Raw genomic sequence first — 27,964 nt, forward strand, 5'->3', positions numbered from 1 at the left:
GAGGTGGTATCTCATTGAGGTTTTGATTTGGATTTCCCTGATGCCGAGCGATGTTGAGCACTTTTTCATGTGCCTGTTGGCCATTTGGATGTCTTCTTTGGAAAAATGTCTGTTCATGTCTTCTGCCCATTTCTTGATTGGATTCTTTGTTCTTTGGGTGTTGAGTTGGATAAGTTCTTTATAGATTTTGGATACTAGCCCTTTATCTGATATGTCATTTGCAAATATCTTCTCCCATTCTGTCGGTTGTCTTTTGGTTTTGTGGGCTGTTTCTTTTGCTGTGCAAAAGCTTTTTATCTTGATGAAATCCCAATAGTTCATTTTTGCCCTGGCTTCCCGTGCCTTTGGCGATGTTTCTAGGAAGAAGTTGCTGCGGCTGAGGTCGAAGAGGTTGCTACCTGTGTTCTCCTTTAGGATTTTGATGGACTCCTGCCTCACATTTAGGTCTTTCAACCATTTGGAGTCTATTTTTGTGTGTGGTGTAAGGAAATGGTCCAGTTTCATTCTTCTGCATGTGGCTGTCCAATTTTCCCAACACCATTTGTTGAAGAGACTGTCTTTTTTCCACTGGACATTCTTTCCTGCTTTGTCAAAGATAAGCAGACCATAGAGTTGAGGGTCCATTTCTGGGCTCTCTTTTCTGTTCCATGGATCTATGTGTCTGTTTTTGTGCCAGTACCATACTGTCTTGATGATGACAGCTTTGTAATAGAGCTGGAAGTCCGGAATTGTGATGCAGCCAGCTTTGCTTTTCTTTTTCAATATTCCTCTGGCTATTCGGGGTCTCTTCTGGTTCCATACAAATTTTAGGATTATTTGTTCCATTTCTTTGAAAAAAGTGGATGGTATTTTGATGGGGATTGCATTGAATGTGTAGATTGTGCATTGACATCTTCACAATGTTGGTTCTCCCAATCCATGAGCATGGAACGTTTTTCCATTTCTTTGTGTCTTCTTCAATTTCTTGCCTGAGTATTTTATAGTTTTCTGAGTACAGATCCTTTGCCTCTTTGGTTAAATTTATTCCTAGGTATCTTATGGTTTTGGGTGCAATTGTGAATGGGATCGACTCCTTGATTTGTCTCTCTTCTGTCTTGTTGTTGGTGTATAGGAATGCCACTGATTTCTGTGCATTGATTTTATAGCCTGCTACTTGACTGAATTCCTGTATGAGTTCTAGCAGTTTTGGGGTGGAGTCTTTTGGGTTTTCCACATACAGTATCATATCATCTGCAAAGAGTGAGAGTTTGACTTCCTTTTTGCCGATTTGGATGCCTTTGATTTCTTTTTGTTGTCTGATTGCTGTGGCTAGGACTTCCAATACTATGTTGAATAGCAGTGGTGAGAGTGGACATCCCTGCCACGTTCCTGACCTTAGGGGAAAAGCTCTCAGCTTTTCCCCATTGAGAATGATATTCGCTGTAGGTTTTTCGTAGATGGCTTTTATGATATTGAGGTATGTACCCTCTATCCCTATACTCTGAAGAGTTTTGATCAAGAAAGGAGGCTGTACTTTGTCAAATGCTTTTTCTGCATCTATTGAGAGGATCATATGATTCTTGTTCTTTCTTTTGTTAATGTATTGTATCACGTTCATTGATTTGCGGATGTTGAACCAGCCTTGCAGCGCAGGGATAAATCCCACTTGGTCGTGGTGAATAATCCTTTTAATGTACTGTTGGATCCTATTGGCTAGTATTTTGGTGAGAATTTTTGCATCCATGTTCATCAAGGATATTGGTCTGTAATTCTCCTTTTTGATGGGGTCTTTGTCTGGTTTTGGGATCAAGGTAATGGTGGCCTCATGAAATGAATTTGGAAGTTTTCCTTCCATTTCTATTTTTTGGAACAGTTTCAGGAGAATAGGTATTAATTCTTCTTCAAATGTCTGATAGAATTCCCCTGGGAAGCCATCTGGCCCTGGGCTTTTGTTTGTTGGGAGATTTTTGATGACTGCTTCAATTTCCTTAGTGGTTATAGGTCTGTTCAGGTTTTCTATTTCTTCCTGGTTCAGTTCTGGTAGTTGATACATCTCTAGGAATGCACCCATTTCTTCCAGGTTATCTAATTTGCTGGCATAGAGTTGCTCATAATATGTTCTTATAATTGTTTGTATTTCTTTGGTGTTGGTTGTGATCTCTCCTCTTTCGTTCATGATTTTGTTGATTTGGGTCATTTCTCTTTTCTTTTTGATCAGTCTGGCCAGGGGTTTATCAATCTTGTTAATTCTTTCAAAGAACCAGCTCCTAGTTTCGTTGATCTGTTCTACTGTTCTTTTGGTTTCTAGTTCATTGATTTCTGCTCTGATCTTTATTATTTCTCTTCTTCTGCTGGGTTTAGGCTTTATTTGCTGTTCCTTCTCCAGCTCCTTTAGGTGTAGGGTTAGGTTGTGTATTTGAGAACTTTCTTGTTTCTTGAGAAAGGCTTGTATTGCTATATACTTTCCTCTCAGGACTGCCTTTGCTGTATCCCAAAGATTTTGGACAGTTGTGTTTTCATTTTCATTGGTTTCCATGAATTTTTTAAATTCTTCTTTAATTTCCTGGTTGACCCATTCATTCTTTAGTAGGATGCTCTTTAGCCTCCATGTATTTGAGTTCTTTCCGACTTTCCTGTTGTGATTGAGTTCTAGTTTCAAAGCATTGTGGTCTGAAAATATGCAGGGAATGATCCCAATCTTTTGGTACCAGTTGAGACCTGATTTGTGACCTAGGATGTGATCAATTCTGGAGAATGTTCCATGGGCCCTAGAGAAGAATGTGTATTCCGTTGCTTTGGGATGGAATGTTCTGAATATGTCTGTGAAGTCCATTTGGTCCAGTGTGTCATTTAAAGTCTTCATCTCCTTGTTGATCTTTTGCTTAGATGATCTGTCCATTTCAGTCAGGGGGGTGTTAAAGTCCCCCACTATTATTGTATTGTTGTCAATGTGTTTCTTTGCTTTTGTTATTAATTGCCTTATATAATTGGCTGCTCCCATGTTCGGGGCATAGATATTTACAATTGTTAGATCTTCTTGTTGGATAGACCCTTTAAGTAGGATATAGTGTCCTTCCTCATCTCTTATTACAGTCTTTGTTTTAAAATCTAGTTTGTCTGATATAAGGATTGCCACCCCAGCTTTCTTTTGGTGTCCATTAGCATGGTAAATGGTTTTCCACCCCCTCACTTTCAATCTGGGGGTGTCTTTGGGTCTAAAATGAGTCTCTTGCAGACAGCATATGGATGGGTCTTGTTTTTGAATCCAATCTGATAGCCTGTGTCTTTTGATTGGGGCATTTAGCCCATTTACATTCAGGGTAACTATTGAAAGGTATGAATTTAGTGCCATTGTATTGCCTGTAAGGTGACTGTTACTGTATGTTGTCTGTGTTCCTTTCTGATCTTTGCTGGTTTTAAGCTCTCTCTTTGCTTAGAGGACCCCTTTCAATATTTCTTGGAGGGCTGGTTTCATGTTTGCAAATTCCTTTAGTTTTTGTTTGTCCTGGAAGCTTTTTATCTCTCCTTCTATTTTCAATGACAGCCTAGCTGGATATAGTATTCTTGGCTGAATATTTTTCTCGTTTAGTGCTCTGAAGATATCTTGCCTGTCCTTTCTGGCCTGCCAGGTCTCTGTGGATAGGTCTGTTGCCAATCTAATATTTTTACCATTGTAGGTTACATATCTCTTGTCCCGAGCTGCTTTCAGGATTTTCTCTTTGTCTCTGAGACTCATAAGTTTTACTATTATATGTCGGGGTGTTGACCTATTATTATTGATTTTGAGAGGGGTTCTCTGTGCCTCCTGGATTTTGATGCCTGTCTCCTTCCTCACATTAGGGAAGTTCTCTGCTATTATTTGCTCCAATATACCTTCTGCCCCTCTCTCTCTTTCTTCTTCTTCTGGGATCCCAATTATTCTAATGTTGTTTCGTCTTATCGTATCACTTATCTCTCGAATTCTGCCCTCATGATCCTGTAGTTGTTTCTCCCTCTTTTTCTCAGCCTCTTTATTTTCCATCATTTGGTCTTCTATATCACTGATTCTCTCTTCTGCCTCATTTATCCTAGCAGTTAGTGCCCCCATTTTTGATTGCACCTCATCAATAGCCTTTTTGATTTCGACTTGGGTAGATTTTAGTTCTTTTATTTCTCCAGAAAGGGCTTCTCTAATAACTTCCACGCTTTTTTCAAGCCCAGCTAGTATCTTTAAAGTCATGATTCTGAACTCTAGGTCCAACATCGTACTAATGTCCGTATTGAGTAGGTCCCTGGCTGACGGTACTACCTCTTGTTCTTTTTGCTGAGGTGATTTTTTTCGTCTTGTCATTTTGTCCAGAGGAGAATAGATGAATGAGAGAACAAAATGCTAACAGGTTTACAACGTCCCCAGCAAATATACTGTATACAAATCAGAAAAGACCTGAAACCAGGGGAAAAGAAAGGGAAAGAAAGAAAAAAGAAAGAGGAAAAAAAAAGATAAAAACAAAAACAGAACAATACAAAAAAAGCAGAATGTGATCAAATATGATCAGGCTAGTGCATAGATCAGTGCCACACACTAGATTTTGGGCGTATTTTGGTCTGTTAGAAAAAAGTGCCTCCTAAAATTTTAAAGGAAGAAAGACATATATGTATAAAATAAGGTTTGATACAATGAAGGGATAGAAGATGACTGTAAAGATGAAAATTATAAAAGATTTTATAAAAGGACTTGATAAGATAAAAGTTGTTTGAAAAAAGAAAGAAGATTTAAAAAAAAAAAAGGAAAAAAGGGAGAGAATGTGATCAGGCAGGAGACTAGAACAGAGTCATAGACTAGTGATGTAGGGTATATTTTTATCTGTTAGAAGAAACCGTATCTCAAAATTTTAAAGAGAGAACAACTTATATATATATGCCAAAAATAAGGGTAACTACTATGAAGGGATAAAATATGACTCTAAAAATAAAAAATAAAAAATGTTTTTTTTTTTTTAAAAAGAGATTGATAAGATGTTGGTTGAAAAAGGGAAAAAGAAAAAAAAATCAGTTAACAAAAATTAACTTTGATGAACTAATGAATCATGGTAAAAAAAAGCCATGAATTCTATGTGCAGTATTCCCCTAGCGCTGGAGTTCTCCCGTTCTCATTGATCGGTAAACTTGGTCTTGGCTTGCTGGCTGTTTGTGCTGATCTTCTGGGGCAGGGGCCTGTTGCTGTGGTTTCCAAATGTCTTTGCCGGAGGCGGAATTGCCCCGCCCTTGTCGGTCTGGGCTAAGCAAGCTGCTCGGGTTTGATCTCAGGAGCTTTTGTTCCCTGCAAGCTCTCCGTACAGCCTTGGAGGACCAGGGCAAAAATGGTGGCCTCCCAATCTCCACCCAGAGGAGCTGAGAACTCGGGGCCCCGCTCCTCAGTGCGCCCCCAGAGAAAAGCAGTCACTCCCGTCTCCCCGGTCTCCGGCCGCTCTCCGCGCTCACCCGGCCTGTGACCGAGCATTTCTATCTCTGGCACCCGACCCCGTGTGGAGGCTCCAAACCCAGCAGATCCCTGTGGTGCGTTCCCGTGCCGCTCCTCCCGGGGAAGGAAGGGGAGTCTCCCCGGATCTGCCGCTTGTTGGGTCCCTGCTGGAGGAGCAGTGGCCCGACTGGGCCGCGGATCACAGTTTATGGCCACCCCGAGCTGAGAGCCCGCGCCTCGGCTCCGTCTCTGCAGCCGGCTTCCCCGCTCCGATACCTGGGAGCTCTGGCGCACTCAGGCTCCCCCAGTCTTTCTGTGACCCCAAGGGTCCTGAGACCACACTGTCCCGGGAGGATTCCACCCCCTGCTTAGCCACTGCAGCGACGTCCCTCAGCGGAGCCGACTTCTAAAAGGTCCGATTTTGTGCTCCGCAGCTCTAGCATATGCCAGAAGCGGCCGACGGAGGCCCCCTTCCCCGCCGTCTATCCTCCCGAATATCGCCTCGGATTCACTTCTCCGCATGTCCTACCTTCCAGAAAGTGGTCGCTTCTCTGTTCAGAGAGTTGTTGCTACTCTCCTCTTTGGTCTCCTGTTGAGTTCGTAGGTGTTCAGAATCGTTTGATCCCTATTCAGCTGAATTCCTGAGACCAGATGAAATCTAGGTCTCCTACTCGGATTGATGTTTTAAAGTCTACCCCTGGATTAAGCCAGATAAGAAGAGAGACAATATTATATCAGCAGCCACATTGAATTGTTTTACTGGAGGACTCTAGAAGGATTATACCAACAAGTGCCTTCATAGCAACAATTTTTCTGTATTCCCCCTGTCAACACTGTGAATTGTATCACTGAACATGGAAACATGAATTCTGTCTACACTGGCTGCTGAAAAGTTATGAGCAAAATCTATGACTCATCTGTGGTTAGAATTTGGGTCACCTGCCATGCACTCTTATTCTTATGCCTGGTTCTCTTCTGTACCCCCACTTTGTGTCTCTCACAATTCTTTATTCTATTACCATGTATATTTTATATATCTCTGCAAAGTGCTTGCTCAAATATTTGGGAGCAAAGTAGAATATAAAAATGCCTAAGAGTTTGCTTTACACACCAGGTTGGTGCATTTAAACAATTTTTTTAATTTAAACTCAGTTTAGGTAACATATACTCTATTATTAGTTTTGGGGGTAGAATTTAGTTGTTCATCAGTTGCATATAACACCCAGTGCTCATTACATCAAGTGCCCTCCTTAATGCCCATCACCCAATTACCCCAAGCCCCACCCACCTCCCCTCCAGCAACCCTCAGTTTGTTTCCTACAGTTAAGAGTCTCTTATGGTTTGCCTCCCTCTCTGTTTTTATCTTATTTTATTTTTCTTTCCTTCCCCTATGTTCATCTGTTTTGTTTCTTACATTCCACATATGAGTGAAATCATATGGTATTTGTCTTTCTCTGACTGACTTATTTTGCTCAGCATAATACCCTCTACTTTCATCCATGTCCTTGCAAGTGGCAAGATTTCATTCTTTTTCATGGCTGAGTAATATTCCATTATATATATGTGTGTGTGTGTGTGTATGCCACCTCTTCTTTATCCACTAATCTGTTGATGGACATCTGGGCTCTTTCCACAGTTTGGCTATTGTGGACATTGCTGCTATGAACATGGGGTGCAGGTGCCCCTTCTTTTCATTACATCTGTATCTTTGGCATAAATACCTAGTAGTGTAATTGCTGGGTCATAGGGTATCTCTATTTTAACTTCTTGAGGAACCTCCATACTGTTTTCCAGAGTGGCTGCACCAGCTTGCATTCCCACCAACAGTGTAGGAGGGGTTCCCCTTTCTCTCCATCCTTACCAACATGTCGTTTCCTGACTTGTTAATTTTAGCCATTCCATTGTGAGGTGATTTCTAATTGTGGTTTTGATTTGTATTCCCCTGATGCCGAGTGATGTTAAGCATTTTTACCTGTGCTCTTAGACCAACCCAGTCAAGAAATGGGTTGGTGCCTTAGTCGTGTAGGTCGCTGATGTCTCTGACCTCTGCTCCAATCCCACCCTTGTTCCTACTCTGTAGTCAATCTAGACCTCTTCCCCATAATTCTCCAGGTTCCCTCTCAGTCTCTGTCTCTGTCTCTCTCTGAGCCTCTGTGTATCTCTCTCTTTGTCTTGGAGGACCATCCTGACCCCCTAGTCCAAGCTGAAGCCCTCCCGAATGTTCTCTTAGCCCTCCGTACTGCCCTTTCATACAATTCATCATTGTCCAATATCTGTCTTCCCATTAGACTACAATCTCCACGGCTAAGCAAGTGGTGCCTGACACATACTCTGTGCACAATAAATTTTTGTGAGTACATTAATCATATGACTGTATCTCAGAAAGTTTTTAGAGCTGTAAGTGACCTACCAGTGACTAATCTCTTCCATTCCCCTCTTTGCACAAATAAAGACTTGAAGCTCTGGGGGGGGGGGTGACATGATTTGCTAACGGCTCCCAGTTGGTTAGTGAAAGCACCCCCTTTACAGCCCAGTAGCCTTCCAAGCACTCCCTAACAGCTGGTGGTGGCCTGTCAACAGCTTCTCCGAGATGAGGTGAAACTGCTCTAACCAAGAATGCAGGTAGGCCAAGGATCTTGGCTTCACAGTTTGGCAACTCTGACTTCCTGTTTTCAGGGAAATCATGCCACTCAGCTCTGTTGCGTGAATTTCACGGCTAGGGAAACTTTCCTCCTTCTGATCATAATTGTAAGGCCTCACTGAAATAAACTGGAGAAAGTACATGTTGCTTCAGGCTGTTTTCATACTGTATCCCAGGGGTCCCAGGGATCTGTACGGGCCTTTTCCAAGAGGCGAGAAGGAGAGGAAGCCACTGGGCTTTGGGGCCCTGGCCCTTGTTCAATCAATCAAGGCAGTCCCCCCCCTTTTTTTTTTAACATGTTTTAAATATTAGTTTCTGTGTGAGCTTGCATTTGGAAATAAAGGTTCCACTGCTAAAATTATGCTTATAATCTGTAAATTTACTATAGTCCTCTCATTTTGTGAATGAAGAAATGACAGGCTGAAGAAGAGAAGCAATTTGCAAGAGAATGACAAGTCTGGGATTCAAGCTTACTGCTCCTGACTCCCAGTGCCTTGACTGTGCACTTTACACATGCGCGCACACACACACACACACACTCACTCACACTCCACACAAACTCACAGAACTCTCTCACACAAACACATATACACTCACACATACATACTCACAGTACCCTTTCACACACACAATACACTCATACACAATCATACAACATATAAATACACACACAAACACACCACTGAAGTGAAGGGGAAGGAGGGAAGAGGTGGTTCTTGTTAACATCCCAATACCAATAAAGTTGGTCTCAGGCCTTTCTCCACCCCAGCAGCCCAGCTTGCTTCATCCTTCCCTCTCCCCGTCTTACTTGTGCAGTGACCAGCTGTTCTCTTTCCCTCTCCCTGCTCTGGAGAAGTTCTGTTCTTGTCATTTTGTGAGAATAGCTATTCTCCATCTTTTCCTGGGGGTGCAGCAAGAGGGAAAGGCAGGTCACACTGGAAGCCTGAGCCCTCCCAGTGGAAACAGTTGTCTCTGGAGAAAGGACTTCAGACTTCAGTGAAAGAGTTCTCTTACTGGGAGGAAGGGTGTAACAGCAGGAAAGTTTGCCTCCAAAAGCCCTGATTCCACAGTGCACATGTGCCCCCCCCCCCGTACATCTGTGAGAAATCAACCATACAAAGTAACCATAACATGGCAGAATGTGGCTGGTTGGGCTGACTCAACCAGTGGAGGACGCCCCTTCCCCCAGACACATGCAGGGACACATTTCTTCAAACACAAAGATTCAAGCTCAAAACCAAAGAAGGGAAATATTTGGGTGTCAGAAAGAGAACTTGAAATCAGAGCAGCTAGTGGAGCTAAAGTTCTGTGGCTAAGGGGCTTTCTGAGTCATAGCGGGGTACTGGGGCATTAGGGGCTGTGGGAGGTGATCTAGGCCACTGGGCCCGTGTACAATATTCACAGGGGACTGGGAGTCAAGAGAGGCTGTCTGTCTCAGCCACCACCTGCAGATGAGAAAAACTCCACCCACTTGCCTGTAAGAAATGGTTGAGATGCTTGCTATCTTCTAAGGGGTATCAGAACCCCAGGCTTGTATTCATGCAAATGTGAGGTCTTACTTCACACTGAGGCCAAAGCAAGAAATTAACATAAACACTGGTCCAGTATGAGTATCAGGCCTCAGCAGAGACTAATTTAAAACCACCTTGGAGGGACAACTGCATGAACCAGAGCAAACTGGCTTCCCATAGCAAACCCCAGTGGAAAAGGAGCTCAAGAGTCATAAGTTACAAACCACACAAGGAAACAAGCCAGCAAGAGGAAGTAGCAGTGGGAACAAGTGCGAAAATGTACATGCCATGACCCATATGGGACAGAATATCCTCAACATTTATTAGTAAAAGATCACAGCTGTAGCTTTCAGCTGAAGCAAGTTAATTGGACTGTAGCCTCATGGACCATGTATCATGCAGATGTTGCAAAGGAGCTCAACAAACTATTATTTTATAGATTCAGAAACAGAGATTTAGAGAGGGGAAGTGACTCATCTGAGGTCACCAGCAGGTTAGTTGCAGATGAGGAACAGAATCCAAATCTCCAGAATTCTAACCCTGTGCTACTTTTACTGCCCCATGATGCCCTAATTTCCCAGTTAGACACGAAAAACCTAGCTTTAAGAGAGAACCAGGAGGAAAGAGGGACAGAAAGATGTTCTTAAGACCTTAAGACCAGAGCCAAGGCCCTTGGTCTCATTAACCAAGCTCAGATTTGGTTGTGTAACAACTAGAAATTTTAAATAAAACCCCTCCTATTTTCTTTTGCATTATGCTGACCTGTTTCTCTTTCCTATTCTTCCTCTACCTTCCTTAGTCCTTGTTGCAACTGTCAGCATGAAGGAATTATCGTCAGAATTGGGGAAGGTCAGTTCTGATAGTTTCTCCTTCCTACCCAACTTCTACCCCACCCTCTAGGCAGGCTCTGCTTGCACACTGTGCAGGAGCATCAGGGAGGAGGGAGAAGGAGGGGGGGAGGGGTGAGACATGGTACCCTTAAGCCAGCCTCACTAGCCGCAGGTACTTGGCAGGGATGGGGATGAAGGTGAGTATGGAAGTGGATATGGGTTCACTTCTTCAGGGCCAGAGCTTTAAACACCAGTTCAGACACAAATAAGGCAAAAGCTCTTGGCACATAGGAGTACTCCCTCTGGGCTTTTATGATTCATTTGTTACATAAGACACTAGGCTCACACAATCCCAGATTCACCCAGGATATAATTACGGATCAGAAAACCAAATTATTTTATAATAAGAAATAACAAAGAGCACACAGTAGTCCCAGAGTAAGTGCTCAGAAATATTGGCATAGATTGAAATAAAAATCCTATCATAATGTTGCTTCCGCTTGAATATTCATTCCCAATCAGACCATTCATGGCCTGATTTTCCAGGGGTGTGCTTGAGAATTATCGCCAGCTTTGTCTGCTTTATTCATTTATTTACTCATTCAATAGTAACAAATATTGGTTGGGCATTAGCTAGGTACCAGATACTGCACTAGACCTTGTAATATAAAAATGAAATGAAAGGACACAGTCTCTTCCCACAAGGAGCTCACAATTTACTGGAAAAGAAAGTCAAACAAAAGGTCATTAAAATATACAGTGACAAATGCAAGGGATGCTATGGACCACATAAGAGAGACATTATAATATTAACTAATGTTCCACATTAATTAATGTTTTATTGGGAGGTACAATCCCAGGGCAGCAAAGGTAAAGGCACAAGGGAGCTAAGGCAGGGACAGAGACAAAGCAAACTAAGGGGGTATATTACTGAGTTGATCACAGCTTAAGGAAAGATACAGTTGTCTAGTATCTTCCGACAGATTGCATGAAGCCACCAGTCCTCCAAACGGTCCACTGGAAGGAAGAGCAAATTATTTTCCAGATCCCACCTATCTCTTATCTCTAATTCATTAATGTTCACTGGCACGTGGAATTAAGTCCTCTGTACTTCAGGATTGTATTATCCAGTTCCTCTGGCCAACTACTGGAGAAACCATATCCCACATGGCCCAGTACTACAGCTGAGCTCAAAAGTGAGGAAGGAGCCAAAGTCTTTTGGGTCCAGCAGTGTTTATGGTCTCTAGATACAACATAGCATGTCAAAAGAAAACTCTTCAGTTTGGATTTGCTTCCACAACAACCACTAATAAAAACACATAGTCAAAACTTTGTTACATGTTCACACTCTTCATTTCTCCCTGCCCTAATCCCTGGTAAATGCTATTCTACTTTCTGTCTCTATGAATTTGCTTATTCTGGGAACCTCATAAAGTGGAATCAGTCCTTTTTTGTCTGTCTAGTCCCAATTTTGACAAGCCTCAGAACGCTGGCATAAAATTTCTGGGATATGGATTCTTGTCTTCAACTTCAAATATAAATTGGATACCCCTCCTATTAGCAATAATCGCACCTCGGATAAACCTCATTGGCTATGATACCGCCACTGCGCAAAGCTTGGATACCCCTCCTAAATGGAATGTTTTGCCCTGTTTGTTCCATCACCTTGGGGCCTGTAGGTCTCTGCCATTGACTGTTCTGGAATCTCATTAATAGAGTTCTAAGACTGCAAGGTTCTTACTACATTTGTTCTTTTATTCAGCTATTTTTTACAACAAATATTTATTTACTATCTACTATGTGTCAGATGCTTTTCTACAGAACACTGGTATTCGTGTGTATAGGTTGTGAAAATATTGAAATATATTCTTCTTGGGGGTCGGAGCAAGATGGCGGAGGAGTAGGAGACCTGGATTTCATCTGGTCTCAGGAATTCAGCTGGATAGGGATGAAACCATTCTGAACACCTATGAACTCAACAGGAGATCGAAGAAAAGAATAGCAACAACTCTCTGAACAGAAAAGCGACCACTTTCTGGAAGGTAGGACATGTGGAGAAGTGAATCCGAGGCGATATTTGGGAAATAGATGGCGGGGGAGAGGCCTCTGTCGGCCGCTTCTGGCAAGTGACAGAGCCGCGGAGCACAAAATCGGAACTTTTAGAAGCTGGCTTCGCTGAGGGACGTCGCTCCAGTGGCTAAGCGGGGGGTGTGGTCACACTCGTGGGACAGTGTGGTCTCAGGACCCTCGGGGTCACAGAAAGACCAGGGGTGCCTGAGTGCGGCAGAGCTCCCAGGTATCGGAGCGGGGAAGCCGGCTGCAGAGACGGAGCCGAGGCGCGGGCTCTCAGCTCGGGGTTGCCATAAACTGTGATCCGCGGCCCAGTCGGGCCACTGCTCCTGCAGCAGGGACCCAACAAGCGGCAGATCCGGGGAGACTCCCCTTCCTTCCCGGGGAGGAGCGGCGCGGGAGCGCATCGCAGGGATCTGCTGGGTTTGGAGACTCCACACGGGGTCGGGTGCCAGAGATAGAAACGCTCGGTCACAGGCCGGTGAGCGCGGAGTGCGGCCGGAAACCGGGGACATGGGAGTGACTGCTTTTCTCTGGGGGCGCACTGAGGAGCGGGGCCCTGAGTTCTCGGCTCCTCCGGGCGGAGATTGGAGGCCGCCATTTTCACTCTCATCCTCCAAAGCCATAGGGAAAGCTTGCAGGGAACAAAAGCTCCCGAGCGCAAACACGAGCAGATTACTTAGCCCAGACCGACAAGGGCGGGGCAATTCCGCCTCCGGCAAAGACGTTTGGGAACCACGGCAACAGGCCCTTCCCCCAGAAGATCAGCACAAACAGCCAGCAAGCCAAGACCAAGTTTACCAATCAATGAGAACGGGAGAACTCCAGCACTAGGGGAATACTGCACATAGAATTCATGGCTTTTTTACCATGATTCTTTAGTCTTTCAAAGTTAATTTTTTTAACTGTTTTTTTAATTTTTCTTTTTCCCTTTTCAACCAACATTTTATCAATCCCCTTTGTAAAAAATATTTTTTATTTTTCAATTTTAGAGCCATATTCTATCCCTTCATAGTAGTTACCCTTATTTTTGGTGTATATATATATATATAAGTTGTTCTCTCTTTAAAATTTTGAGATACAGTTTCTTCTAACAGATCAAAATATACCCTAAATCTCTAGTGTATGGCTTTGTTCTAGTCTCCTGCCTGATCACATTCTCTCTCGTTTTTTTTTTAATCCTCTTCTTTCTTTTTTAACCAACTTCTTATCAATTCCTTTTATAAAATCTTTTATAATTTTCATCTTTGCAGTCATATTCCATCCCTTCATCGTATTAACCGTTATTTTTGTACATATATGTTTTTCTTTCTTTAAAATTTTGAGAGGCACTTTCTTCTAACAGACCAAAATACACCCAAAATCTAGTGTGTGGCACTGATCTATGCACCAGCCTGATCATATTTGATCATATTCTGGTTTTGCTTTGTTTTGTTTTTGTTTGTTTTTATCTCTTTCTTTCTTTTTTTTTCCTTATTTCTTTCCCTTTCTTTTCTCCCAGTTTCAGGTCTTTTCTGATTTGTTTATATATATTTTCTGGGGACATTGTTACCTTGTTAGCATTTTGTTCTCTCATTCATCTATTGTCCTCTGGACAAAATGACAAGATGGAAAAAAATCACCTCAACAAAAAGAACAAGAGGCAGTACCAACTGCCAGGGACATACTCAATACAGAAAGTAGTACAATGTCAGAGCTAGAGTTCAGAATGGTGATTTTAAAGATACTAGCTGGGCTTGAAAAAAGCATGGAAGTTATGAGAGAAACCCTTTCTGGAGAAATAAAAGAACTAAAATCTAAAGTCGAAATCAAAAAGGCTATTAATGAGGTGAAATAAAAAATGTAGGCTCTAACTGCTAGGATAAATGAGGCAGACGAGAGAATTAGTGATATAGAAGACCAAATGATGGAAAATAAAGAAGCTGAGAAAAAGAGTGATGAACAACTACTGGATCATGAGGGCAGAGTTCGAGAGTTAAGTGATACCATAAGATGAAACAATATCAGAATAATTGGGGTTATTATCCCAGAAAAAGAAGAAGATGAAGAAAGAAGAAGAAAAGAAGAAAAGAAGAAGAAGAAGAAAAAGAAGAAGAAGAAGAAGAAGAAGAAGAAGAAGAAGAAGAAGAAGAAGAAGAAAGAGAGGGAGGGGCAGAAGGTATATTGGAGCAAATTATAGCAGAGAACTTCCATAATTTGTGGAAGGAAACAGGCATCAAAATCCAGGAGGCACAGAGAAACCCTCTCAAAATCAATAAAAATAGGTCAACACCCCGACATCTAATAGTAAAACTTACGAGTCTCAGAGACAAAGAGAAAATCCTGAAAGCAGCTCAGGACAAGAGGTCTGTAACCTACAATGGTAGAAACATTAGATTGGCAACAGACCTATCCACAGAGACCTGGCAGGCCAGAAAGGACTGGCTTGATATATTCAGAGCACTAAATGAGAAAAATATGCAGCCAAGAATACTATATCCAGCTAGGCTGTCATTGAAAATAGAAGGAGAGATAAAAAGCTTCCAGGACAAACAAAAACTAAAGGAATTTGCAAACACGAAACCAGCCCTACAAGAAATACTGAAAGGGGTCCTCTAAGCAAAGAGAGAGCCTAAAAGCAACATAGAACAGAAAGGAACAGGGACAATATACAGTAACAGTCACCTTACAGGCAATACAATGGCACTAAATTCGTATCTTTCAATAGTTACCCTGAATGTAAATGGGCTAAATGCCCCAATCAAAAGACACAGGCTATCAGATTGGATTCAAAAACAAGACCCATCCATATGCTGTCTGCAAGAGACTCATTTTAGACCCAAAGACACTCCCAGATTGAAAGTGAGGGGGTGGAAAACCATTTACCATGCTAATGGACACCAAAAGAAAGCTGGGGTGGCAATCCTTATATCAGACAAACTAGATTTTAAAACAAAGACTGTAATAAGAGATGAGGAAGGACACGATATCCTACTTAAAGGGTCTATCCAACAAGAAGATCTAACAATTGTAAATATCTATGCCCCGAACATGGGAGCAGCCAATTATATAAGGCAATTAATAACAAAAGCAAAGAAACACATTGACAACAATACAATAATAGTGGGGGACTTTAACACCCCCCTGACTGAAATGGACAGATCATCTAAGCAAAAGATCAACAAGGAGATGAAGACTTTAAATGACACACTGGACCAAATGGACTTCACAGACATATTCAGAACATTCCATCCCAAAGCAACGGAATACACATTCTTCTCTAGGGCCCATGGAACATTCTCCAGAATTGATCACATCCTAGGTCACAAATCAGGTCTCAACCGGTACCAAAAGATTGGGATCATTCCCTGCATATTTTCAGACCACAATGCTTTGAAACTAGAAGTCAATCCCAGGAGGAAAGTTGGAAAGAACTCAAATACATGGAGGCTAAAGAGCATCCTACTAAAGAATGAATGGGTCAACCAGGAAATTAAAGAAGAATTAAAAAAATTCATGGAAACCAATGAAAATGAAAACACAACTGTTCAAAATCTTTGGGATGCAAATGACGTGGTTGGAACTGGAGAGTGTTATGCTGAGCGAAATAAGTCAATCAGAGAAAGACATGTATCATATGACCTTACTGATATGAGGAATTCTTAATCTCAGGAAATAAACTGAGGGTTGCTGGAGTGGTGGGGTGTGGGAGGGATGGGGTGGCTGGGTGATAGACATTGCGGAGGGTATGTGCTATGGTGAGCGCTGTGAATTGTGCAAGACTGTTGAATCACAGACCGGTACCTCTGAAACAAATAATACATTATATGTTAAAAAAAAAAAAGAAGAAGAAGAAGAAAATAGCAGGAGGGGAAGAATGAAGGGGGGGGAAATCCGAGGGGGAGATGAACCATGAGAGACAATGGACTCTAAAAAACAAACTGAGGGTTCTAGAGGGGAGGAGGGTAGGGGGATGGGTTAGCCTGGTGATGGGTATTAAAGAGGGCACATTCTGCATGGAGCACTGGGTGTTATACGCAAATAATGAATCATGGAACACTACATCAAAAATTAATGATGTAATATATGGTGATTAACATAACATAATAAGAAAAGAAAGAAAGAAAGAAATATGTTTGTCTTGTAGGTTAACAGTTACTTTTCCAAGCTTACCAAGTACCCTATCTGCTCTGATCCCTGCCTTGGAAACCCTGAAATTCTTCATGACCCACTGATTAAGGAATAATTGGGTCAACAAGAGGCCTCTAGGACACTCACACTATGGTCCTCACCCATTCTGATTAGTCATTAAACAAGAAAGACTTAATTATACTCCCACAGGACTTCCAGGATGGTGGGCATGTAAGCCAACCACATTCTCTTGCTTGGATCTGGTATACAGCATCACTGTCAAGATGGCCATAGCCCAAAAGTCTGATCTCAGCCACCAGAGGATCAAACGGACAATTTGGGTTCAATTGAAGAAAATGTTTTCTAAGAATCAGAATTATCTGCAGACAGTAGGTAGGGAGCCACCCTGCCCTGGAGACACCTAAGCAGAGGTTGGATTATATTGGATTGTGAGACTATATTGGAGGTGGCTTAAGCCTTGGCTGGGAGAGCAGGTCCACTCCAATTATGGGATTCTATAATTCTATGATTCTAAATTGGGCATCAGTAAACTACAGACCATAGCCAAAATCCAGCCCCACCCCAACCCGTTTTTGTAAATAAAGATTTATTGGAACACAGCATGCCCATCAATTTACATATCATCTACTTTTGAATTACAAGGGCAGAATTGAATAGTTACCATAGAGATCATTTGGTTTCAAAGCCTAAATTTTTTTACTCACTGGCCATCTATAGCAAAAATTTGTCAACCCCCTTCTAAAAGCCTCCTAGGATGAATTCTTTGATAAAGCAACCAATCACTTCTAATTTACCTTTCTCATTAATCCAGATGGCATGGCTACTAGATTGTTTTTCTTAAAGAGATGCCTGTGTTTGTTTAGGATATTAGTAAAAAATATTCAGGTGATCCCTCAGAGTCAATACAGCTTCCCATGCTGTCAAATGGACAACCAAAAGAAAGTCAAGCTCCTGAGATATGCCTTTTCTCCTATTTCCATTGTGAAAGGACTGAACTACAGAGTCAACCTGAACATAGCAGCAAGCTAAGCAAAGCTGAAAGCAGATACACACTGAGCTCCTACCTGGGTCATATGGAGCTTTACATGGATGATTGCTTTACATGGATGATTTACAACTTCACCTGTTACATACAGGTAGATGTTACTTCTTATGTTTCATGGTTGATGTGACGGGGGTTTAGGGAGGCTCCAGAACTTGCCCAAAAGTCACATATGGAGCCAGGATGTTGCCTACATTTCAATTCTGAAAACTGTTTCCCATCCATGTTTATCAGTCCAGACTTAAGGTATTTTGAGTTACTATACTAAGCAGAACAAAATCTAGAGACTGAATAGACCCACAACACAGCCCATGCTGTTAATGTCACATTTAGATCACCAAAAAAAGCAGAGACAATAGGAATATCTTTTTTAAAGGATTTATTTATTTTAGAGAGAGTGAGCAAACAAGAGAGTTCACAACTGGGGGAGGGGCAGAAGGAGAGGGAGAATCTCAAGTAGACCCCCCGCTGAGCAAGGAGCCCGGTGCAGGTCTCAATCCCATAACCTTGAGATCATGACCCCAGCCAAAAACAAGAGCCGGAAGCTCAACCCACTGAGCCACCCAGGCACTCCTGAGACAATAGGAATATTTCAGTGGAGGACCCAAAGCTCCCAACTCCAGATAATTCTGGAAGAACCACCTCACCTAATTTGCTTGTTTTACCTTAACCTATTCATGATTATTTCCGGTAGAAAGAAAAATATCTCTGTTCAAAGTCCCATCTGAAGATCCTGTGGTTAAAGAGGGAAAGATTGAATGTTAGACTGTTTTGTTACCCAGTAATGAAACAAATATAGAAATATGAAATCTGCCAGCAGTTGACCCAGGGAGGTCAAATGCCACTCAGTCAATTCTTTTGTTCCGCTATTCTTCAGAGAGGAAGTTACATGACAGGAAAGATGTGGGGACCGAGAATCAAGGACATAGAGGAATCCCACTGTATTTCCAGTCCTGTTGGGTACAAAGCCCTTCATGTGAAGCTGCTTTCAGCTGAAGGAGAATACAAGAAGCACTCTTCATATTAGACTGATGTCATTAGGAACCCCGAAGGCAGATGGGGAAGGGGAATGGGTTGGTCCTAACTGCTCTGTCTCCGCAGAGCTTAGATTGGAGAGGAGATGGAAAAGGAAAGGAGCTCTGAGGGCTCACTCAGTCACCCAGACTCTTAAAAGAGCATTAAATTTGGTATTGGCTAATCCAAATATGGCACCTACAATGGGTGCCCAACAAATAATAGATGCTTAATAAGTATTTAGGGAGGTGGCTTGGGGGGATGGGGTAACTGGGTGATGGGCATTAAGGAGGGCACATGACATGATGAGCACTGGGTGTGATACACAACTGATGAATTACTGAACTCTACTTCTGAAACTAATGATGTACTATATGTTGGCTAACTGAATTTAAATTTAAAAAAATAAGTATCTATTTAATGGGTGGATGAATCAGGCTTTCATTAGAATGTCCTGGAGAACTGTGCTGGAAAGGGTACGGAGGCAGCCTCAGAGCTCAGCAGGAATGAATGGTACGACTGATGAGTGATGTCTGCCATAACGTGGAATAAGGAAGTGCAGCCTAAAGAGTCAGTGACTGTTTCTTCTTTACTGCAGTGAAAATGTCACCTTACACCACAGACTGTGTCCCTCAAACCTACAGGTGGAAATGGCAAAGAGAAAAAAAGGAACAGAAAGGGAATAGTGGATGAGGAGACACAGCATTAGCAAAATTGGGAGGAAGAGGGGAGGGAAAAGTGTTAACCAAGAAAAGAAGAAAAACGGCACAGGTTGGCAAATCCTGACCTAGCTTCCAGTGGGAATATGCGGCATTTCACATGGGCCTTCTGTTTTTACCAAGGTCAAAAGGACTCAAGGAACCATGGTGTTCTTATTTTTGGGGTCAGAATGCAAACAATCCTGGAGGGAAGAACAGTCTCAGAGGGGAAGGGCTTGACAAAGCGGCTCTCCAAACATCAGCTTAGCAATCAGCTCTTCAAGAAAAGAAAATGTGGTCACTTTGTTAACTGATACCTCCTGGATTTTCCAGAACCAAGTTTATTCCAGAATCTCTAAAAGACATTGTTCCTCAACCCATTTTGCAACCATTTGGCTGGTTTCCTGGATTCCTGCTAAAAATAAGAAAGGGATTGGTCCCCGCAAACACAGCCAGGGTTTCCTGCCCGTGTCAGACCGCAGGTGATACGCAGAAGTAGGAAACAGCTAGACCTGCCCCAAGCCCACACAGAACTGCACCTCAGATGTGAATCATGGTTTGGCTTAGAAGGTTGCACGTGCTCAAACTGAGAAAGAAAGCAGACGTGGGACTTCCCTCTCGCCTCTTTCTGGAGGAAGTGAAATCACACTTCCGCAGCACTGAGGTATATCTTTTGCATAAAAGTGGCCTTTTTCTTTTAGAGACCAACATTCGGGTTTTTAGGCCCTTTGAGAGTAGCCATCTGGAGAGTTTCTGCGATTGCATATGCATTTCAGCACGAGAAAAAGCAGAGGAAGTTGCCAGTGAGCAGAATAAAGCAGGAAAGGAATGTGTGACCCCCCCCCCATAGTCAAGGTCTCATGGCCACTTCCTCACACCTGACCGCCATGAGCAGCAAGTCCTGCCGGTAGCACGCAAATTCAAGTTGTGCTGGAATTCCCATCATTCTACACTTCTCTTTGCATTGTTTCTCCATGAATAGAAAAGAGAACTTCCTTGAACACAGCAATCGCAGGCTTCACATCATTTCACGTATATGGAAATTCCAAAAATAATTTGTTTCTTTTGTGTTTAAAATGCATTTTCATTGCTTATTTTCCTGAGTACAAAGGCGATGATTATTCCATACCCATCCCTGTGTTTGCCACTTAGTAGATTCTCACTAAAAATGTGTCAGATGAGTAAAGATATGCTCCTTGTTGAAAACTCCAAAAATATACGAAAGTGAGAGGGAAAAATTTAAATCATCTATAAAACCTACTAGCTGGATACCATCGCTGTCAATGAGTTGGTGTATATCTCTCTTGTGATATATATGTGTACATGGTGGAGATCACACTGTGTCTATCATGCTTTTATCACTTAACATTATGGCATAAGAATTTCTTATGCTAGTAAAATTTTTTGAAAATATAGTTATGTATAACACCCAGTGCTATACACAGCTAATGAATCATTGAACACCACATCAAAAACTAATGATGTACTATATGTTGGCTAACTGAATATAATATTAAAAAAATAAAAATTAAAAAAAACCTAATTACCAGATAAAAAAAGATAAAATAAAGCAAATATAGTTATGATGGCTGTAAAATATTTTGTCATATGGATGCAATATAATTTCACTCCTGCTGGCTCTTTTAGCTATTTTTCCACTTTTTGCTACGGTAAAAATGAAGAAGACTATCCAAACAACAGGACAATTGTGTGCGTTCAGAGATATAGTAACACCTGTATAGAGAATGGTCTATATTTGCCTTGCTTTTATTCTCATTGCAGAAGAGTGAGAATGCAACAGGATCTGTTAACAAGTAAACAAAAAGTAAGAAACTGTCAGCGTGTCTCCAAAACCGGGTAAGTATGAGAGTTTTCTCATGATGATGAACTAGCCCTGCGACAGTCTGACAAGGAGTGTGTGGGGATTTTAATAGACTTATTGTAAGTACTCGAGGGCACCAACTTCTAATTTTTCTAGTGGTCGAATCACTCTACTGAGCTACAAATTTATAACTAACTCATTTATAAATTAGCCAGGACATCCTGTGCACAGGCTTGCTTCTCTGGCCAAATATAAACTGGACACTGGCTTATACATTAATCCCTCCCCGATATAAATAGATTCCTCCACGCATCATAACCTAGCCATGAATAAACCCAGAACATCACCAAGGTTTTAGTAAGAGTGAGTTCCACCTGTGAACCTGGACAACTGGTCTATTTCTATCTGAAAACACCTGTCACTGCATCAGGGGCCATATGCCGCTGTTCAAGTCCCTGAAAACTTTTCCCAGGTTGCTTCAGGTGATAGTGTCGTGATACCTGTAAACTGAAACATGATGTTTTCAGCCTCAGCACTGCATCTGGTTTGTGGTAAGATTTGGGGGGCCCTGAGGGTACCATTGGGAGCTTCGTTAATTGCTTTGGATTATTTGGCTACTACTGAATGTACTAAGATGCTCCCTAGTGGTCTTAAAGTAGTGATGGAGCTGGGCTTTGATGAATCCTGTACTAGATCAATGGGTCTGGAAACACTCTTCCAAATTACAGGGTCTAATAGGCACAGAAGGAAATTCATGAAATTATGTTCTCCTAACGATAGAACAAATGAATTGTTGCTTTAGAAGAACGAGTAATAAAGAGGCACATTCTTTTTTACGCACCTATACCGAGTACATGAACTTAGCAGCAGAACAAAAAATTAAAGATGTAACAGCAGGTACCCACTTATTGCCAACTGTGTACACACACACACACACACACACACACACACAGAGGATGTATAAGTGTGTATATACAAACAAATATTCCTTGGCCACTGTCTGCTTTGCATCAATCAAAATCTAGATTAGAGTGTGGATTTTCTCTTTGCTTAAACATTTCTACATGGAAGGAAACAACACAGTGTGCGGATCACTTGCTTGCACTCTGAATGCTGAGGACAGTACACACTGAGGTTTCCAGCATGTAGCAAAACCGAGTCCTCTTCAGGTCTCTACAGCTCTGTCTCAGGTAATGGCACCTCCAAAGCCTGGACTATTAGGCTTGTGACAGTGAAACTCCACAGGACTTGTGTCCAAGATTTTCACTCCTTTCTCGTGTGTGAACCGCCCTCCCCCTCAGGTGAATGGGAACCCAGGCCTTGGCCTTGACCTACCGCGAGCCTAGGTAAGGTGGAGGCGGGGTGCCTCAGCAACGCTAATGTTGCCATTCACCTCTGCATTTTACAGTAAAAGGAAACTGATACTAGAGTCCCGAGAGAGACGTCAAGGAAAATTTGAAACATCAGAGCAAAACATGAAACCAAACTTTCTTTCAAAGCCAGAAATCTCCCGTGAAGGAAGCAGTTAAGACATGCGGTCGCCCTTTTTCTGAGAGCCCACTGCTGCTGCAGTCACTAGCCTGGGGCTGGGGGGTGGTGGTGGGGCATTAGAGGAGTTACCTGTTCAGGATATAGGGCTGCGTTTGCATATCTAGCACAACATGATTTTCTTCAAAGTCCTGATGGGCCCTAGTACTCCGATAGACTTTCATTTCCTTATTTGGCAATTAGATTAGCCTAAAGAGGAACTGGTGGCTTGAGAACCGTTGTATGTGTTTGTCTCAGCAGCTGCCTTCTTTCCCATCTGTTCAGTTTGCACCAAGCTCTCTGGCTGCGACTTAAGGCTGGCATGTGGCTGGGGCTGTCTGAGCCATGAACAGCCTCAGGGGTGCTATCCTCTTCTGGGCAGTAGTAGTGTGGGCTAAAACGGACAAGCCTTTGGGAGAGACAAATGAGGCTGGATTTCAAAAATGCAAGAATGCGTTAAAACTACCTGCTCTAGAAGTCTTACCCGGAGGGGGCTGGGATAACCTGCGGAACGTGGACATGGGACGGGTGATGGACCTGACTTACAGGAGCTGCAGGACCACGGAGGATGGACAGTACATCATCCCCGATGAAATTGTCAGCATCGCCCAGAAACAGAGCAACCTAGAGATGAACTCCGAAATCCTGGAGTCCTGGGTGAATTACCAGAGCAGCACCTCCTTCTCTATCAACTTGGAGCTTTCCCTCTATTCCAAGGTCAATGGCAAATTCTCCTCTGATTTCCAGAAGATGAAGACCCTTCAAGTGAAAGACCAAGCTATAACTACACGGGTTCAGGTAAGAAACCTGATCTACACGGTCAAAATCAACTTAGCTTCAGAACTAAGCTGGAAGTTTAAGAAGGAGCTCATGGACATCTCTGACCGCCTGGAGAACAACCAGACGCGGATGGCCACCTACCTGGCAGAGCTTCTGGTCCTCAACTATGGCACCCACATCATCACCAGTGTGGATGCTGGAGCTGCTCTCATCCAGGAGGACCACATCAGATCCTCATTCTTACAGGACAGCCAGAGCAGTCACAGCGCTGTGACCGCATCTGCTGGGATTGCCTTCATGAACGTCGTGAACTACAAATTTGAGGAGAACTACACGTCGCAGAGTGCCCTCACCAAGAGCTATCTCTCAAACCGAACCAACTCCAGGGTGCGAAGCATCGGAGGGGTTCCTTTTTACCCAGGCATCACCCTCCAGGCCTGGCAGCAGAACATCACCAACAACCTGGTGGCCATAGACCGCGATGGCCTGCCTCTACATTTCTTCATCAACCCTGACACGTTGCCTGAGTTGCCAGGGCCCTTGGTGAAGAAGTTGTCCCGGACGGTGGAGGCTGCCGTGAGGCACTATTACACATTCAACACCTACCCTGGATGCACAGATGTCAATTCGCCCAACTTCAATTTTCAGGCCAACACTGATGATGGCTCTTGCGAGGGGAAAATGACCAATTTCTCCTTCGGAGGAGTTTATCAGGAATGCACCCAGCTGTCAGGGAAGGAGGTTGCCCAGCTCTGCCAAAACTTGGAGCAGAAGAATCCCCTCACTGGTGATTTCTCCTGCCCCTCTGGCTACTCCCCAGTCCGCCTGCTGTCCCAGATCCACGAGGAAGGTTACAACCACCTGGAGTGTCAACGGAGATGCACCCTCCTCATCTTCTGCAAGACGGTGTGTGAAGATGTGTTCCGGGTGGCAAAGGCTGAATTTAGGGCTTTTTGGTGCGTGGCGAGTGGCCAAATACCAGAAAACTCAGGACTGCTTTTCGGAGGCCTCTTCACTGGTAAGAGCATAAACCCTTTGACAAATGCACAGTCCTGCCCGGCTGGCTATTTTCTACTGAGACTTTTTGAAAACCTCAAGGTATGTGCCTCTCAGGACTATGAGTTGGGATATAGGTTTTCCGTCCCCTTTGGTGGGTTCTTTAGCTGTGCAGTCGGAAACCCCTTGGTAAATTCTGCCATAGCCGAAGATTTAGGGGCACCTTCTCTAAAAAAGTGTCCCGGGGGCTTCAGCCAACACCTGGCCCTCATCAGTGATGGTTGCCAAGTGTCCTACTGTGTCAAGGCTGGGCTTTTCACAGGAGGGGCTCTGCCCCCTGCCAGGCTCCCACCTTACACCACGCCACCCCTCATGAGTCAGGCTGCCACCAACACTGTCATCGTGACAAATAGCGAGACGGCGAGTTCCTGGATTAAAGACTCCCAGACCCACCAGTGGAGGCTGGGGGAGCCGTTAGAGCTGCGCAGGGCCATGGGGGTCATCCGCGGGGACAGCAGTGGTCTTTCGGGAGGGGCAGCAGCTGGGGTCACAATGGGGGTCACCACTGTCCTGGCAGCCGCCATTGCCCTGGCCATCTATGGCACCCGGAAGTACAAGAAGAGGGGCTACCAGGCATTGGGGGACGAGAGGCAGAGTTTGGCAGCGGGCTCTGCAGAGACGGGGGGCGCCCCTGACCAAGAGCAGGAGCAGAGTCCGGCCTAAATCTCTCCCAGGAAACATCTCCCTCGTCTCTGCAAGCATGCCTTTCATCCCTTCACTCTTCACTTCCGCCTTCTTGAGGACTGGCGTGGCAGGTGCAAGAAAAAGCAGGTATAACTTTGTGACTTCCTTAGGGCTCCCGGCCATGAAGTGAACAGAGCTGCGTGGACAGGGTTGGGGTGGGGTAGGAGAGCCAACGTGACTTTTTAAGCCAAAGTCATCATGGGGGCTAAAACACGAAGGGGGTATCTTTTCTCTGTGTGCATCGTTGATTATCTTCACCTGAATACATACGTGAGAAAAGAGAGGGGGGAGCGTGTTGACCTTTGGATTTGGAGACCATGCATTTAATCTGAGATTGGCCACGGTTTCCAGTTCACGAGCTGTAGGACTTTCTGTCTGTAAGTGTTAACCCTCCTACTGTTTTGATTTTTTAAAAATCTCTCTGGAGTTCATGCTCCTGGAGGCTGAAAGTTCCGCCAGAAGATACGGGAAGTCCCGCCTAGCCACTGATTTTCACCGTTGAGGGCTCTGTACTGATGGACGGGGTCCTCTCAAGCTCATCTGAACAGCAAGATGTTGTCTCTACTAAGTCCACGTTTTCCAGCCTTCCAGCCACAATCCAGACTCACTCAGACCAGGTCACTCTTGGACTTCAGACTGTCATAAAGTCCTCAAAAAAATATTTTAACTTACAATCTTCTATTAGGAGGTCAAGAGAGAAGGGATGGTTTGGAGACAAGGCATAAGTTAAAAAAAGGGTGAGAACTGGACAAGATCCTGGCACTCAGGGTAAACTGGTTACCCTTAACCACCTCCCTGGCTTATGGAGCTGCAGATTGGGGTAGAACAAGCATTACAGTTTCCTGGGCTCTGTTACCAGAGGGGTAACAGAGGGGCCTGCTTCATCCATGAGGGGCCCTTCCCCCTTCTGTCCTCGCATCACGTGTACACCCCCCCAAACACACAGGTGTGCACCCTCCGAACACCCCCCCAAAACATACACACATACTCCAAACACATGTGCGCACACACACCCCCACCCTCTCCCCACACACCACATTCCAACAAGAAGTCTGCATTTTTCTAGGGGCAGGAGACAAAGTAAGCCCACACCTAAGTATTATTTCCTCCCTAAAACAAAACAGAGCAGAACCTACCAATTATGTACCCTACCTTTGTCTTTTTTTTCCCCCAGCAGAAAAGGGCCTGACATGATCAAATCTATGTTTTTAAATGAAACAAAAAAGGCATCCGACACCATTTGTGATACATTTATTTCAGTTCCAGGCTGACCTCCCTCAGGCACGCAGCAGGATGCATGAGTATTTCCTGGCATTTGGGGCTTTGCGCAACTTTCTTTCTTTCTTTTTTCTTCCTTTTTTTTTTTTTTTTTTGAGGTGGGAGGCTTGGCCCAATTTTTATACCAGCCTCACCGAATTGTAATGATTAAGGTGAGTCTATTAATACTTCTCCACGACACTAAAAAAAAATTTTTTTTATTAAGTAAATTCTACTCCCAACGTGGGGCTTGAACTCACAAACCTTGGGATCAAGTGTCACATGCTCTACACACTGAGCCAGCCAGGCGCCCCTTCTCTACAACATTTTTAATAGTTACATATCTCCTCACTGAATCAGATGCCACGAATGAGTTAATTTTTATGAAGGATAATCTGTCCTCACCTCGTTAACATTCACAATCACGAGTTTAGGCTTACATAAATCCTTCTGAGGAGCCTGCAGCATCCCAGCCTGTGGGATGATGGGAAGGAGGCTACTCGTTCGTCTCACCCTCACACTCACACTCACACTCATCCCCGACTGCCCAGCTGCCAACACTGATTTCTGCAACCTCGTCTCTGAACCCTGCCACTTAAGCATTAAAATATTCTCCTAAACCTCTGGGGGTTTTGTGGGTAAATTTCAGCTGAACTAACCACTTTTTTTTTTGCAAATTCCCCCGTGAATTCCTTGAAGATGACTGAGAGAGACAAAGTACAGCTAAGGGCTCTCGGACTTTTAATGCTAACTGCCCTTTGAAATAAAAGTTCTTCACAAACTTACATTTCTAACAAAATTATGCATAAGTATGCATTAAAATGTGTACTTAAGAAACACGCCGTCTGACTGCTCACCCACAGGAAATGAAAATGCGGGAGTTTGCAGTTTTCGGGTCATTTTGCAAAGTCAGAACCCAGAGCAGGAATTTCACAGGCTCTGCTGCCTTGACCCAGGAGCTCAGGCTGGGCTCTGTGGGAAGACGAACCCCGGCTTCGCGAAAACAACACTCTCTAGACTCTCAGAAATACAGACACATTTGGGTGATCAGGGCAGCTTTGCATTTGCATCTTGTGTTCGTGTTAGTGTCGGGATGATTAATACTAAGTATTTATTTGAGAAACGACAGCCTGCAAATTACTGAAACATACGCTACATAGTAGTCAGGTGGAGGAAACTGTAAGAAACATGCTTGTTTTTTAAGGCGGTGTTTCCTACATAGATTCACATTTCCCCCATCGTGGCCGTGGGCGCCGTCTAGATCTTGAGAGGAACAAGAGTCAAGCCGGGTCCCTTGGTCAAATGTGTGGGTGGAAAAGATGTGGGGGGGAAAAGAGAAAAGGGACTCCCCCACCCCATCTTGGGGCTTGTGGTTGCTTACAGGTCGGGGAGGCGCCCCACATGCCTCACATCTGTAAAAAGCAGAAGGTTAACAGCAATTTGTGGTTGTTCACTTGCCATTTATTGTTCTGCACATACACC

General features: G+C 43.6%; 1 protein-coding gene and 1 non-coding gene across 2 annotated transcripts; one reads left to right on the forward strand and one right to left on the reverse strand.

The window, feature by feature from the left end:
* Positions 1 to 11,879: 11,879 nt before the first annotated feature.
* Positions 11,880 to 12,019, reverse strand: LOC114203815 (U4 spliceosomal RNA). Its single transcript, XR_003608055.1, has one exon. It is a non-coding gene; the product is annotated as a U4 spliceosomal RNA (small nuclear RNA).
* A 10,920-nt stretch (positions 12,020 to 22,939) lies between these two features.
* MPEG1 (macrophage expressed 1) lies at positions 22,940 to 27,267 on the forward strand. Its single transcript, XM_028111055.2, has one exon. It carries the CDS (start codon positions 23,051 to 23,053, stop codon positions 25,202 to 25,204), a length of 2,154 nt encoding a protein of 717 aa, XP_027966856.1. The 5' UTR covers positions 22,940 to 23,050; the 3' UTR covers positions 25,205 to 27,267.
* The last annotated feature ends 697 nt before the right edge of the window (positions 27,268 to 27,964 follow it).

Source organism: Eumetopias jubatus, unplaced genomic scaffold, assembly GCF_037043125.1.
Source record: "Eumetopias jubatus isolate StellerSeaLion01/CBP00866 unplaced genomic scaffold, mEumJub1_p1.0 scaffold_13, whole genome shotgun sequence".
NCBI classification, from domain to species: domain Eukaryota; kingdom Metazoa; phylum Chordata; class Mammalia; order Carnivora; family Otariidae; genus Eumetopias; species Eumetopias jubatus.